The following is a 14,384-nucleotide window of genomic DNA, read 5'->3' on the forward strand; positions in this document are numbered from 1 at the left end:
TCTTGACTCTTGTGAATTGTATTTTAATACTTAATGCAATCTCTGTGTAGCTGTTCTATCTTTATAAATAGTTTTGATTAGATCTATAGATTTGCTTTTATTAAGGTCTCGGTTTGTGAAAGCTGGGATAACTCCAGCAGCTTCCACTGAATCAAATGCCTTTTTAGAGACAAAAAAAATCCAGACAGTGCCATTTGATATGCTTGTATTTTCAACCACCGGATTGCTCATATGTGGTCAATGGTAGAATAATTAGTTTTTAGAGCACTTACGTTTTGTAACATTTCATTCTCGCATGTGTCACTGCCACTCTCACCAATCCCATACAACGAATTTTGTGTCAAGTGCCACGAAGCGTGGGGAGCAGAGGAGACGGCTTGGTCCTGCACTCCTGGAGAAACTCACTCCTCCCTCTGCACTTTTCTGACCTTCCACATTGACTCCACCTCAAGGGCCTCGAATGTTCTCCTGAGCCTCGAAGTTGCTGGGGAGGTGGACTTCAAAACCTCCATTGTTTTCTGCTTAAATTTGTATGTTGAACTTCTTTCGCACCATACGCAGCCAACCATGCTAATCGGAGGTGCGGATTTCACCCACGCAGGAGACGTATATACGCATCTCATGAGCATATGTATTGCTAGCTTACCCTTTAAAGGCCGTCTAGATGTTTAAAAAAACACATGCGGCATACCAATCAACTGTCATTTATATTGCTGGGTGCAGACAAGAGGTGGGGGAATATAAGAAACTTGAACCAGGAGATCGGACCAGCGACCTCAGCGTTACAAGTCCAGTGTGCACATCATTACATACCACGGCAGCATCATCAAACTTTATAACATATACCCTTTTCCGTTATTAACACCTTACTTATATTTTCATGTATGCCAACAGACAGGGTGTGATATGGAGAGCGGCCTTCTCGGTATACACATCACAAAGCGTTTGTCATTAAACGAGGCTGCCAGTGCCGCACTTGTTCAAAATGCGATCAAAGATAACTAAACAATCAGTAACGGGTCAATATGTGGCAGTGCCATCATTTTATTAGGTTTCCTTCCTCGTGCCTGCCAAATTGAAAGAGAACAGCATTTTGTTTCAAATCTTTTTTTCCTCTTCTTGAGAATGTGTCTCTGGCAACTTGCCTGGGTGGCCGTGCTGAACTAATGAGTCATAACGAGGGGCCCCAGGGTCATTTCCAAGGGTTGCACCCTATGGAATTTTCCAGGTCATGAATTGCCGACACAACGCTTGGGAGACAACAACAGTCACTGGCAAACAAACTGGATGCTTTGAACAACATCAAATGTGATAGTTCCTCACACGAGATGCAACGGAATGGGGAGAAACAAAGCAGGGTGTCCTGCAATTCCAACCACTAGCATTACCAAGTCTCATCCAGAATACCTGCTTATGTGTGAACGTACATTAATACTGAGTTTATTATTATTCTTCTTCTACTAAAAATCCATGTTTTCATAAACAATAACATCAGAGGACAAGGGCCTTGTTTGAAGTGCTTCTATACCATTTAGAGACCACAACTAGCCAGGCGCTTACACTTGTTCAGACACTTTAAAATACAGGCACAATTGAACTCTTTTGCTGACCACATCTACGCATTGCGTACACAGAAGTAACATATCATGTAAATAATGTCATTCCTACTACGACCTAATTTAATTCACTGGAAGTATAGCACCAGACTACTGGCACCATTATCCCATTTCAAAAAGAGCACTTTCCAACAGACGCTCGGGTAAGACTTATTAATGATAATTGTTTAGTAATTCCTAAAGCTCGTCCACCTATGTACCCTACCTCCTGCTACACACTGGGTAACACACACCCTCATCATTCGGAGGCCGTCACCCCCACCCCCAGCACTCTCCTCCCAGACGCTGGCGCTTACCGTCGTAGTAGACGATAGCACCAACAAGCTTGTCCCGCTTCAGCATGGGGAAGAACTCCAGAGCCCGGCTCTTGCTGATCAGGTAGCTGCTCCGAAGGCACTGGCTGCCAGCAACCAGGTCGTACATCTTAATCCCAAACCAGTAATAGGGCAGCTGCCACCATCTGCCAGAAAAAAAGAGGCAAGCAGACGAAGGCAAACAGCCATGTGAGCGGGCGAGTGGCACGGTATGATTGACGTAGACTTATCAGATGTTGCTACTCCACCGAGCGATATGAAAGAATATGAAGAAATAAACTTTAGCCACCCAATGCGAAAGCACAAACACTTTGTCGTATACAGCAAAGAAAGCACAATAAGGTATTGTCCTGCAACATTTGTGGGTGGCATTAACAACTGAACCGTAGACCCCATGTAAACTGGATTCAGTGGCTGATATAATGAACACAAGGCAATGCACAACTCAATGCATTTAGAGAAATTGGAAACAGCTTCTTTGAAAAAATTATACACATTTACTACGCAGGATTTCAAGGTTGCACTGTATAGCACCATGATGTGTCTTTGGGTTGTACCGCGTGATGTTTGGAATTACGCCCAATGTTTCACTCCGCATGCTGGAAGCTTCTTCAGGAGGTGAATGAATGTCGATTCACTTCCTCAATAAGCTCCCAACACACGGAGCAAAACGTCAGACAATGTGCCAAAGAATAAAAGGATTAGCCAGATCAATTGTCACCAAAACTGTCGCGCCAGAGTTAGCATTCATCGCTGGATCACTTTGCATTGGTTGTATTTAGCTCCGCCCACTGCCCGTAAACTCCGCCCCACTGCCCGTAAGCTCCGCCCCACTGCCCGATAGCTCCGCCCCACTGCCCGATAGCTCCGCCCCACTGGGCAGTCCTACCCAAGGTTTTACCTAGCACCGACAGGGTTGGCAAAATGCAAAGATGAGACTTTTTATGACATGTTGCAGCCCCGTGCATCTATGAAAAAACTCCACCAGCCCAGCTGAACTCTGTTTCTGGATCCTCTTTACAGCATTGTGCAAGCTAGATCGTTTGAAATAAAGGGGACAAAACTCAACTCACACTCCGAGACCTCCGGGTGACAGGTGGTTTAAAATTGTGAATTATTATCACAACGCAGTGCATTACACATCACTGGGCATTTCTGGCCAGTAGCGTATTAGCATACAAGCTAGACGGCACAAACTGAAGCCTCATTAGAGCAATCACACCTACATTGGCGGCACACACTCAACTAAACTGATTTACCATGAAACTCAACATTGCGCTCAACAGTGAGTGGATGCCATGAAAATAGTTTTACCATTCTAATTACACGATGGCAGTGAGAAATTAGGCACCAGCCTCTACTGCCATATTGTTACACGCACATTGCATTCGGAGCAACGGAGCCCAAGTAATCTCCACGGCAATTTAAGTTGACCGTGCTCCATACATAGTGTTTAACCCACAGAAAACTGGACGTGACTTGTGATGGAAAAAAACATGACACATCTTAGGTCTTTATGGCATTTGCAAGATTTTTTTCTCTCTCTACAGCTGTTAAATAATTTAATTTAACGAAGAAACTAGACAATGTTGAAATATAGAGGGGCGTTGGGGGGAGGGGGATTGGCAAATGATATATTGACACATTACAATCATGTGTTCCATTTAATGCTGTGGATTTGCAGCAAAAGGCGGTTTATTAATAAACTGGCAATTTGAAAGAGCCGCATATAGAGGGCAGCAGGGTGTTGGACTAGAAAAGTTCCCTTATGATAGAGGTGTCACATCAATTCATTGATTCATATCTATTCTTATTCTCACCACACATGCATTGAAGTGTGTGCATACACACCTACGTATTTTGATTCTTCAATGTTGTATGTAATTGGTTTTATTACCCCTCTCTCCAGCCACTAAAGGCTGCTATATTCACCAGAATGCTAAAAGAGAGAATTGGTGCTGAATCCAATTGTGGCAATTTATTGAATCGCAAAAAGGACCATTTTGTTACTCAATTCGCATTTTTTTCCCTTTGTAAAATATAGGGTAATCCATTTCTCCTCGGCAGCTGATTGAATATTGTGAAGCGATGACTCTATCGTATTTTACAAATGAGAGTGTTAAAATATATTTTCAGTGTATTGACATTAGTGAGAAACACGTAGAGGCTTTGATATAAAGTGTATTTTTCCCTACAATTCCTCCCTGTTGTTTTGGTCGGGTATCTATAAATAGACAACCCTGCATCATAATGGTAATTCTTTCACGTGTAGGTGCAAATCTTTGAAAATCTTCTGCAAAGCAACAAATTCAATCTCCCATCTGTATTACTTTATATTTACAAAACCGAATTGCTTTTGGAAAAGTGTGTCTCCTTGTCCGACTCCCCTTCTGAAATTTTTTTTTCTCGCAATCTCACTGGAGCTCTACCAATTTTCATAACTGGTTTTTATTACCTCAAACTTGTTATTTATTTATGCTTTTGTAACACTTTGGATGGTTGCATCTATTTCCACGACATCAAATGCCTTTTCATAGTCAACAAAGATGATGCTTAATGGTATTTGATTTTCAATAGTCTCCATTTACTCACTCAGTGAGGTACTTAATAATATTAGGTCATATTGTAATCAACTCTAAAATATTTCTTCTCATCTTATCGTATACAGTATACCTTAACTTCACAAACCAAAAACGATCATTTGCATTTCGTATTTGTATTACGAAACAATTTTAGTGATTACCCCTCATGTAAAACAATTGTAAAATGAAACAAAATATAATGCACATGGTAAAATGAACACACTAAAAAACCCACCATCATTATATTCATTATGCTGGCTAACACAGCATGAAGTTCCCTCCCTGCATAGAAAGTGCACCTGAAGTAAAGCTCTCACCAGCTGTGGTGTCAAAGAATGGGGTCGATCTCAGCTGCACATTCTATACAACAAAAATGATTATCCTCTCATGCACGAGGTTTCTATTGAAAGAGTTAGGCATCCATGCATGCGCCTAGGACACTGCCCTTGATAGGTGATTAGTGTGGCTCAGCATTCATCATGATCTATCCACTACTGGATAAAGGTCTTCCCAAGTCATCATCAAATGTTTCAAGGTCTTGCAAAGCAAAAACACATCTATTAGCTCCTGCAAAGAAGCTGGATTTCATCACTCCATCTCCACGGTGGACATTGCTGGAGTCCATCTCAATGGTCGTTATAATTAACCAGGTCATCGTCAAATTTGGAATATTTAATGTTTTTTACAAGAATATGTATGCTCTAATACAATATTTAGAGAACATCTTCGGTGCCACTGTGAATAACTTTGGGAAATAATGGCACCTTGTCTGACGAGTTGTTTTGGTATATTCATGTCCCCTTAATGTGGATGTTTAATTTTGATGGTTTTCATGATCTCTAAATCTTTATAATTTAGGCAGTTTGTGACAGCAGGGATGACTGGGTAATTTCTACCGAGTCAAATGATTATTTTTAATAGTCTACAAAGGCCAGGTACACTGTTAATTAAAATGTGTTCGTGTTAGGCACATCTATTGAATTTCCATTTGTGCTCTACGTACAACATTCCGCTTAAACACTTTGAGAAGTGTTTAAGAACATGAAACATTTGGCCAAGTCACCAATGCAACAAGCTAGTTAAAAGCACAGTTGTCCTATGGATATAGAAGGATCTCTCACCATGGCAATGTGGAATTCACACCATCGGCACAGGATGGTCACGGAGATGAGCATAGTCCAAATGTTCGTTTGAAAATTGATATATTTTGACTTCTCAGTAATAATTACAATAACATTAACACAAGTAATACATTCAGGAAAATATGAACAAGTATTAAGGCTAATTTGAGGAGCGCCCTGTATAAGTTGAAGAGTGAATGATTTAACCCTAAAGCTATGATGTGTTTGGGCACATATCAACCTCCACACATTATCCCACATCACACAGACTCTAAAAAACGTACACTGGTTACCAATAAAATACAGAATACACTTCAAAATCATCATATTAACATACAAAGCAACACACAACCAAGCTCCACCTTACATCAGAAACGTCATACAGATCAAGCAAAAACAACGGATCACTTCGCTCCGTAACCCAAACGCTTCTCCAAACAGACAAAACCAATCAAAAACCACAGGGACAGATCTCTCTCAGCACCACACCTCTGGAACAACCTTCCCGAATCCATTTGCACAGTCGACTCCATCGCCACATTCACAGTCACAACCCAACAACGCATCTCTTTGCACTTGCATACGACAGCTGATGGCCACAACTTGATGTTTTTTTTTTAAACAACTATAGATAGTATTGATTTGAAGCTTTCATGACTGCAGGAATCCATACTCTTTGATTCTTTCGGTAAAGTCACGTGGGTAGCTCAGACCCCGCTTGCTTGCCCATCGCCACATTTATAACCTCTTGTTGTAACAGCTTTCTCGCTGGTTCAGCAGTTCCACTGCTGGATTATTTTTTCTGCCTGAGGACGACCGCTTGTGTTGCGATCGAAACGCCGTAATATATAATTTTTTGTTTTATTTCATTTTTCTACCCACGTGACTTTACCGAAAGAACCAACGAGTACAGATAGTATATTTTGAATATAATTGTTTACGTGTACGAGTACAGTAATTAATGTGATGGCACTTTTAAGTGGAAGATTTTTTGCCAGAAAGGTGCCACGTGTTTCAGCAAAAATAAAATTGACTTGATTATCACGGGGGTTAACCTCACTTGTAGACAGGCAGCATAATCGGCAGTGGGGTGGAAAGATGAGGTGCAATCTCCAGCAAGTTGGCTCGTTCGTGAAGAGCCTCCTTCACCATGCGATACTGACTCACATGGAACACAAACACAACGATCCTCAATATAACTTTAACAGTATTCTTAGTGAGTAACATCTATGAAGGCCGGCATAGCACACAAGGAGGTGGCCAACACCACACCCGGCCGCCTTTGTCTCTATAGTGCTTATGTTTACACAATGCACAAGTTACTCATTAAAGGCTCAGTCAACTAATGGGAGGCCCCAGGACCAGTTCAAATATTCACCAGTTTCTGGCAGTGAGCAGGACTGATCTCGGGTCACCAGGTTTGTAGTGCAGAGCACTAATCACTATACTTCCACTTCCAAATGATAAAGATCCAGGGTTAAGCCTTCCAGACTGTTGGGGCAAGTGCTGTTAGCAAGCACCTACGAAGGCCAGAACGGTAAACGAGGAAGTGGGTCCACAGCAACTCGATCGGCCAACATTTTCTTCCGAGTGGTGATGTTTACAAACTGCACCAGCTACTCATTTGAGGCTGCATCGATCTAGGGTAGGCCCAGGACCGATTCAGATAATGGTCACTGGTGTTGGACGTGAGCGGGAATCAAACTCTGGTGGCCGGGTTCATTGCGCAGCGCGCTAACCGCTAGACCGTTCCCCACACATGCACACACGGGAGTCACACAGAACTTCAATCTCTACCGCCACAGCATTTTCAACTCAGCCAGCCAGGCAAGCAGTTCTAGCACAACAATGTGAATGTACACAATGTGTCCAGCACGTGCACCGTGAGCTCTCAATGAGTGTGGGGGTGGGAGAATGGATAAACAATGGGAAAAATACAAGTTGCCATTAGGACTTCATCAATCCAGATAATGAGTATAATGGTTTTAAATCTGCATTACATTCAGGAAATATTGTTCAGACAATTATATCCCAGCTTCTTGCACACTGCCCAAAGAATGTGCTTATATCATAAACAGTTTTTCTTTATTGTATTTTATTGCAATTATAATTTTGGATACTTTTTTTAATTTCCATGATTTAAAGCTTACAATTGTGAAAAGATACATGACATCTACTTCGCGTGGCAATCTGCTGTCACGTACGTGGTTTACATTTGAACCTTATGGCGGGTCCCCGGGGTCCCATAAGCCCCCGGCTCTCGCATAAACATATTATAATGTAAACAAATACTTTACTCTTTTTCACCAATGGGTTTGAAGGATGGTGGCAAGTGTTGTCTTGTTAAATGATGCCTTTAAAACTGAAAACTACTTACCTGCAGTACCTCTATTTAAATACACTATCGAAAAAAAAATGTACACCCCTCTGTCAATCATGGTGTTTCTCAGTGTGGATTTGTGAACACACTTTGTAAACAGTACATAAAATAGTACGCGTTTTCAATGCGCTGTTCATATTGTAACAAGCTTTTATACCAATCTTACTCTACAGAGTAGTGGGTCGCAGCTCCTCTTATCCGCATTGATATGAGAGGTATGTGGGGACTATGGCTTAACCGCGAAAAAAACCTATCTCCATAGATGCATAAGGACAAGAGAGGTATTATCAAACAGGAAGAATTAACGGTGCAACGCATTTCATCTGTTAAATATCTGCAGGTAACAGGATTGTCATCGACTGATCCTGCTGCAGACATTGGTAGGTTACGAATAATAATGAAGATAAGAGAGCAATTTCACTGTATTATGCATCCCGTGATGACAAATAAAGGACTTAAGTCGTGTAGGCAGTTTGAGCAGCTTTGGATAAGACTTAATATGATCCTGCCCATACCCAAGCATGGAGTGTATTCGCTTGTTCAGCTCTTCTGCGCATTCGTCCTTGCTGCTGCGCTTGGACGACATGACAACAGAATGATCCGCGCCAGGTGGGTCGCGGCGTTTATGTGTGCGGTGGGATGGAGTCGCCAAAAAGAAATGCATTAATTACTATTATGACTTCTGCTTATTCGAGACCCTGCCTTTGTCTCGCGAAGGGATACAATTGTAAATACACTTACAGCAGCTTTGCAATACAAGCCTGTGAATGTTACAAATCCAATGCACGAATAGACGCGTACCTGCTCAGTGTCCAGCCTCATGATGGCTTTCTGGAGATACCGGACACCCCCATGAATGAGCTTTGTGCTGCGGCTGCTTGTCCCAGAGGAGAAGTCATTTTTCTCAACCAACGCCGTCTTCAAACCTGACAGCGGGAGGAGCAGACGGCCACAGGCAGAGATCATCACCACCCAAGCGATTCGGGGGGCACATCTCACCAACATTATACAAGGATCGTTTAGGTGACATTTTATCATCATCAGCAGCCATGATTAATCCACTGCTGGATTAAGGCCTTCCCAAGCTGCTGTCGTTATCTCTTGATTGTCCCACGATGCCGAGCGGTAATTATGCAGTTTTATTCAAGTCGGTGAGATTAGATCAGCAGTACTGGGCAACGGCTCTCGTTGAGACGACCACCCCACACCAATGAAAGATTAATAATATTGAATATAAATTAAAGTTAAATTAACTGAAATCAGTTACTACTTAAATGTATATGAGTTTACGTCTACGATATGTCAACAAATGCATTGAACAGTCATGGTGACACAGATGATATCTATGTTGATATAAAATACATCAAATCGATATCAAAAAGACAAGTAATAAGCAACTGAAAGACATCCATGGCATTCAATGTGGTTTTTTTTAGTTCATGAATTGATATGCTTGTTGGTGGGAAATTAATAAATAATTGTCTGTTCCTTTTGAAATGCTTCATCATTATAACAATAGTGCTGGCATCCCACCCTGGGCTCCGGACTGGAATCGTTTAGCAGAAAAAGAAAAAAAACCGAGGCCTGTGAGAGTGCACGCCTTGCCTACAGCAAACAGAGTGGCGCTCGGCAAAACCCAGATGTTACCATTATTAGACTTGGATAAGTTTCAACTATCATCTGCTCAGCCCTCACTGCCATCCGGCTTCGAGGTTGGTGGTTATTTTTAGCGCGGTGTGATGGCAGTTTGAACATGTTTTAAGTCAGTTTTATAAACCCGTGCTAGCAGAGGAGTCAATGAGTCAAAAAGCCGTTAGCAACAGGAAATTGACTTCAGACACGGATAAAAACATCAACGTGACGAACACGTACCGCAAACAATAAAGGCAATGATGTTCATCGTTACCTAAATTTAACAATAGAAAGAAAGCTTCAAAATAATACCAGTTGGTTAAGGTGTTTGGCCAATAAAAAAATTAAAATCCATAATTTGCACTCCTGCATTAAAAAATTGATAAAAGCCAACACAGAATTAACTCTTCGAAATAATACAAATCTATCCTGCGGAAACAACAAAGCTTCTCAAGAAGCGTTCTTCGCCTTTGCCGCACGGCTTTTTAAGAGGCGTTCACGCATGTCGCACGGCTTCCAGTGCGGCCGGCGTCTCTCTCCCTGGAGCCGCCCGCTCGCTTGCCTCGCGTGACGGAGTCAAGCGCGCAGCCGCAGCCTGTGGCGCCCCCGCCAATGACGAGGACGTCAAACTGCTTGGTGGTGTGCAGGCTGATGAGCTGGGCGTCGCGCGATGGCATCCCTGAAGGGGGCAGCTCGTGGGTCAAGCGCTCGGCAGCCGCCACACTCCTGAGTTGTGCCTGCACGAGAACGAACAACGCTCAGCCGCAGCGGAGAGCCCAGCCCGGACGAAGGCGATGCAAGCGCGTCGCGCCTTTGACGCATATATTAAATCATTGTCACGCGCGATGTCCGTTAAATGAGATTCAGTCTTTTTGTGAAGGTGGAGCGGTGGAGTCGTTGGTGCTACTGCGCTATGAACCCAGCCACGTAAGTAAATCCGATTGCTAAGTCGTGGATCATTTTGGCGGTGAATGGTATCTCTGAAAGAGTCCCGGACTCCCGTTTAACCAACCTCCACCAACTCACGTGGTGGTGGTGGTGGTGGAGGTGAAGTATGTTCAATACAATCTCCAAGGACAACACAGCGTGGAGAAGACTTCATCCAGCGGTGGACTGACAAAGGGCCGTAATTTTTCTTTTCTTTGATTTTAATATTAACAGCTGTTATTACAGCCTCTGGTCATTTCACAGCTGGATGAGGGGCTCTCCACACTGTCAGCCATGGGGACTGTTTGACCATACTTCATCACGTTGGTAAGTGCAGGTTACTAAAGTGGGAATGGGGTTTGGGGAGGGAGGCAGAACTGCTCCAAAGATCAATCTCCACTGAAGTAACCCATGGCTGGGGACTGAAATTCAGGTTGTCGGGTTCACACTGCAATCTGCTAGGCACCGAGCCACTGGTGTGCCCCTAGCCATATACGATGGCTGTGCACAATGAATTTTCTTATTTGTGTGTAGGTTTTAAATAACCTCGCTTAGTTTTGGAATCGTGTCATGGGCAATTTAGAATGTTGTGATTTCAACTGGGACGCAGTACACAATGGCCTGCTGCTGACAACGCAGTCAACCGGCTGTTTAACAGATATTGTGCAGAGGAATTGCCCATTGCAACTCCTGGCCAAATGTGGGAGTCAATCTACAATAATACTTTTTTTCTTATTCACAAAACTAACGGACGTTAATGCTGACTCGTCTTACTAGCTGTGCACATTTAAAACATCTCGCAGTGGCAAGATGTTAACTACCTCACCTGACTACTGTCTATTTGGAGTTTGCATGTTCTCCCTTTCGGTCACGTGGATTTTCTCCAGGCCCTCCAGTTTTTCCCTCCACATTTAGAATCAACATGCTTTTAGATTATTTGGCTGCTATAACATCCCACGTGATGACAAGCCACTTCGCTGAGCTATGATTTGTGGCCAGGTCGCTTCTGCAAAAAGAGCTATAAAGCTCAGTAGGCCTTACCTGGTAAAATTTAAATAGTTTATTAAATAGTTGTATAGTTTAAAACACCTTTGAAAACACAAGTCGCTTGCTTTTTGTTCATCTACACTGCCTAATCGTACCAGGCCAACCATATATAGCATTTACTTACAATATTAACTATTTAACTAAGTGCATTATGTGAACAAATGCAGTAAATATCCTGTTCTGGATGGTATTTCAAAGCCAGAAAAATAAATTACAAGCTAAACAATCAAGATTATTTTAATTGTCTTTGCTAATCCCAGAAATGGAACAAAAATTACATGTTATAATAGGGTTTAATTGTACAACAATACAAATTAAATTAGTGCAGTGGGAATAATTATGACCTACATTTAAAAAATGTATGAGAGTCCTCATATGCCTAATCTTTACAAGAATTTAAGCTAATCTTCACATTAATGCTACAGAAGTTTAATTAAAAATAACTGTGTAAGTAAGTGATTACCATATGTTCGAAGAACAAAAGTACAAAAGTAGGCCCTGCTACAATTCTTCACAATACCGTATATTAGCATTTTTAAAAATCAAATATCAGTAAATTAAAGAGAAAAAGTAGCATTCATATAAATGAAAATTGAACAACCTAAAAACGATTTTTTTTGTAAAGAATAAGCTTAAAAAATTTGATTAGACAATGCAAATTGACTTGTGTAATGAATCACATCATTTTATCTACAAATGAAAAAAAAATTGTCTTCTTTACATTCATAAAATAACTTATGGCTAATAAAGTAATGTTAATTATGGTTATGTAAGAGTAAATGTGAAGTTAACAAACCACGTTCAACAGATGTGCGGCGCTACGACTTATCAGAAAAGTTTTACATGGGGGAGTTATTTTCCATCCATTCCAACGTTTGGACTTGCTTCAAACTTTCGGCAGACCCTGCGCGTCTGCTCTTGTTTACCTCCCCATTACGCATAGGATGTTCTGGAATTTATAAATACCAAAAACATGCGAAGTCCACGGTTCTGGAAATACCAAATATAAAATGTTCAAACTTTCACATACGTTTTAAATTAATGACCGCAGCATGTCGCTAATATCAGACGTCAAACAGACCATGTTCCACTTCCCTTCGCTTGTGCCGCACGTTAAACGAACTGCGAGAGATCACAGCGAGTGCCTTTGTGGTCGAAAGCACGAAGGGGCCGTGGTGACTTTTTCCCGGCTCTGCAGAGGGCGGCAGCTGCTGGACAGACGCTGCCTTGTCTCATAGCATCCTCTGACCCACGCGCGGGTTTCCCTGTGACGTTGTAAGAAATCTCTCCTCGGGTACACCCACCTTGTGCTTCTTATATTCCATGAGCTCCGAGAGTCCATACACAGTGACGAGCGCCCCTCCGGCTGTAAGCAGGCTTCCTGTCACCACTTTGCGGAACGCCATGATTGCTACTTTTTTTTGCAGACACACGCAGACACGCACACGTGTGCATGCACACACACACACGCGTGAAACAAAAAAATAAGCTGAGGTCAACGTCGCGCATATGAGAGCCTGGTCAAAGAGTTTAGAATGAGATATGAACACGCAAGGCATAATTTGAATCCTCCATCTCTGTCTAAATAATTGATTATGGGATACAATATTGAGGATTAGGTAATAAATGTGACCTTGTGTATACCTTTAGTATCCTATTCTTGGAAATCGCAATCTTTCAACAAGGAAATTGTGATATTTATATTATAGACGAGCAGAATATTTCTGCGCTACCAAAATAAGCACCGGAAACGGAATCTTGATTTATCCTGGAAAAATCCGATGAGCTATCAAGCTCTCTTTCACAGAGCTCCGGTAGTTGACTCTTTGTATACCAAGGTGTATGATTTTAGTTCATAGCAGTCACCCATTGGAAATGAATTCAATCCAATCACGTAGAAAACAAAGATTTTAAAATCTCCGGTGTGTGACTGTGGTGACCCAGAACAGACCGTGAGACATTTAACAACTCAATGCCCGATTCGCAAATACAAAGGAGGCATCACAACGATAGCCTCCGCTACCCCTGACACAATTGTCTGGTTCAACCATACCAATGTAATATTTTATAGTTGTTGCTCGACATCAACATCAACCAAATGAAAAATGAGAACGTGCAGTAGTGATAACCATGTGGTAGTATATTTAACTACTCTTATACGCGGCCAAGGCAGAGCCGACCGTGCTAAACTTTAACGAGCACACAACGATAAATAATAACACTGGCAAATGAGGTTCCAATGGTGGAATAATAACACTTTTTAAAAAGCATGTAAAAGTACTCCATCATTCCGATGTCCAGGTCAGCTGGTTGTATCTGTTTCCCCAGGAGCGGTAAATGAATAGCGGGAATATTCGGCACACACCACATCAGTCATCAGAAATCATTGTCTGGTTATATAACGCGACAAAAGCAGCATTAACCATGGTAAACTCTCACCCGCTGCTGAGGTTTCAATTGACTGCCAGGCCCACATTAGCCATTTTAACATGCATACTTAACACACATAAACAATTATGTACACACACTGTGTCAGTCCTACGGGTGTAAGAGATGCGACTGTTTCATAAAATCAGACGCTTCATTTGTATGTATTGCTCGCAGTTTGTGTCATTTGAGCCAGAGAAATACAAAACGTACAGATCTGAAAAGAAGATGGCTTTTTTAAAATTTTGAAAACATTTTATATTACATCTTTATTTGACATGCTATTTGACCACGTTACAAAATGTTATACTTGCAAAAAACACAACATGGAATTCCTT

The 14,384-nt window shown here is 41.9% G+C and overlaps 1 protein-coding gene across 5 annotated transcripts in view; it reads right to left on the reverse strand.

The window, feature by feature from the left end:
* The window catches only part of GPD2 (glycerol-3-phosphate dehydrogenase 2), a 76,561-nt gene that overhangs the window by 27,027 nt on the left and 35,150 nt on the right, over nt 1–14,384 (reverse strand). For 3 of the 5 annotated variants that reach the window (XR_013639366.1, XM_078869190.1, XM_078869203.1), the window contains 5 exons: nt 12,924–13,030; nt 10,208–10,382; nt 8,815–8,939; nt 6,694–6,791; nt 1,913–2,076 (listed from right to left, as the gene is read on the reverse strand). Coding sequence is in view for 4 of the 5 variants with exons in the window: in XM_078869190.1 (XP_078725316.1) it covers nt 1,913–2,076; nt 6,694–6,791; nt 8,815–8,939; nt 10,208–10,382; nt 12,924–13,025 (664 nt within the window). In the remaining variant the exon portion in view is untranslated. Of the gene's footprint in view, nt 1–1,912; nt 2,077–6,693; nt 6,792–8,814; nt 8,940–10,207; nt 10,383–12,923; nt 13,034–14,384 lie in introns of all 5 variants that reach the window. The other 2 variants (XM_078869196.1, XM_078869213.1) reach the window with 1 other exon arrangement.

Source organism: Lampetra fluviatilis, chromosome 2 (genome assembly GCF_964198595.1).
Source record: "Lampetra fluviatilis chromosome 2, kcLamFluv1.1, whole genome shotgun sequence".
Taxonomy (NCBI): Eukaryota; Metazoa; Chordata; class Hyperoartia; order Petromyzontiformes; family Petromyzontidae; genus Lampetra; species Lampetra fluviatilis.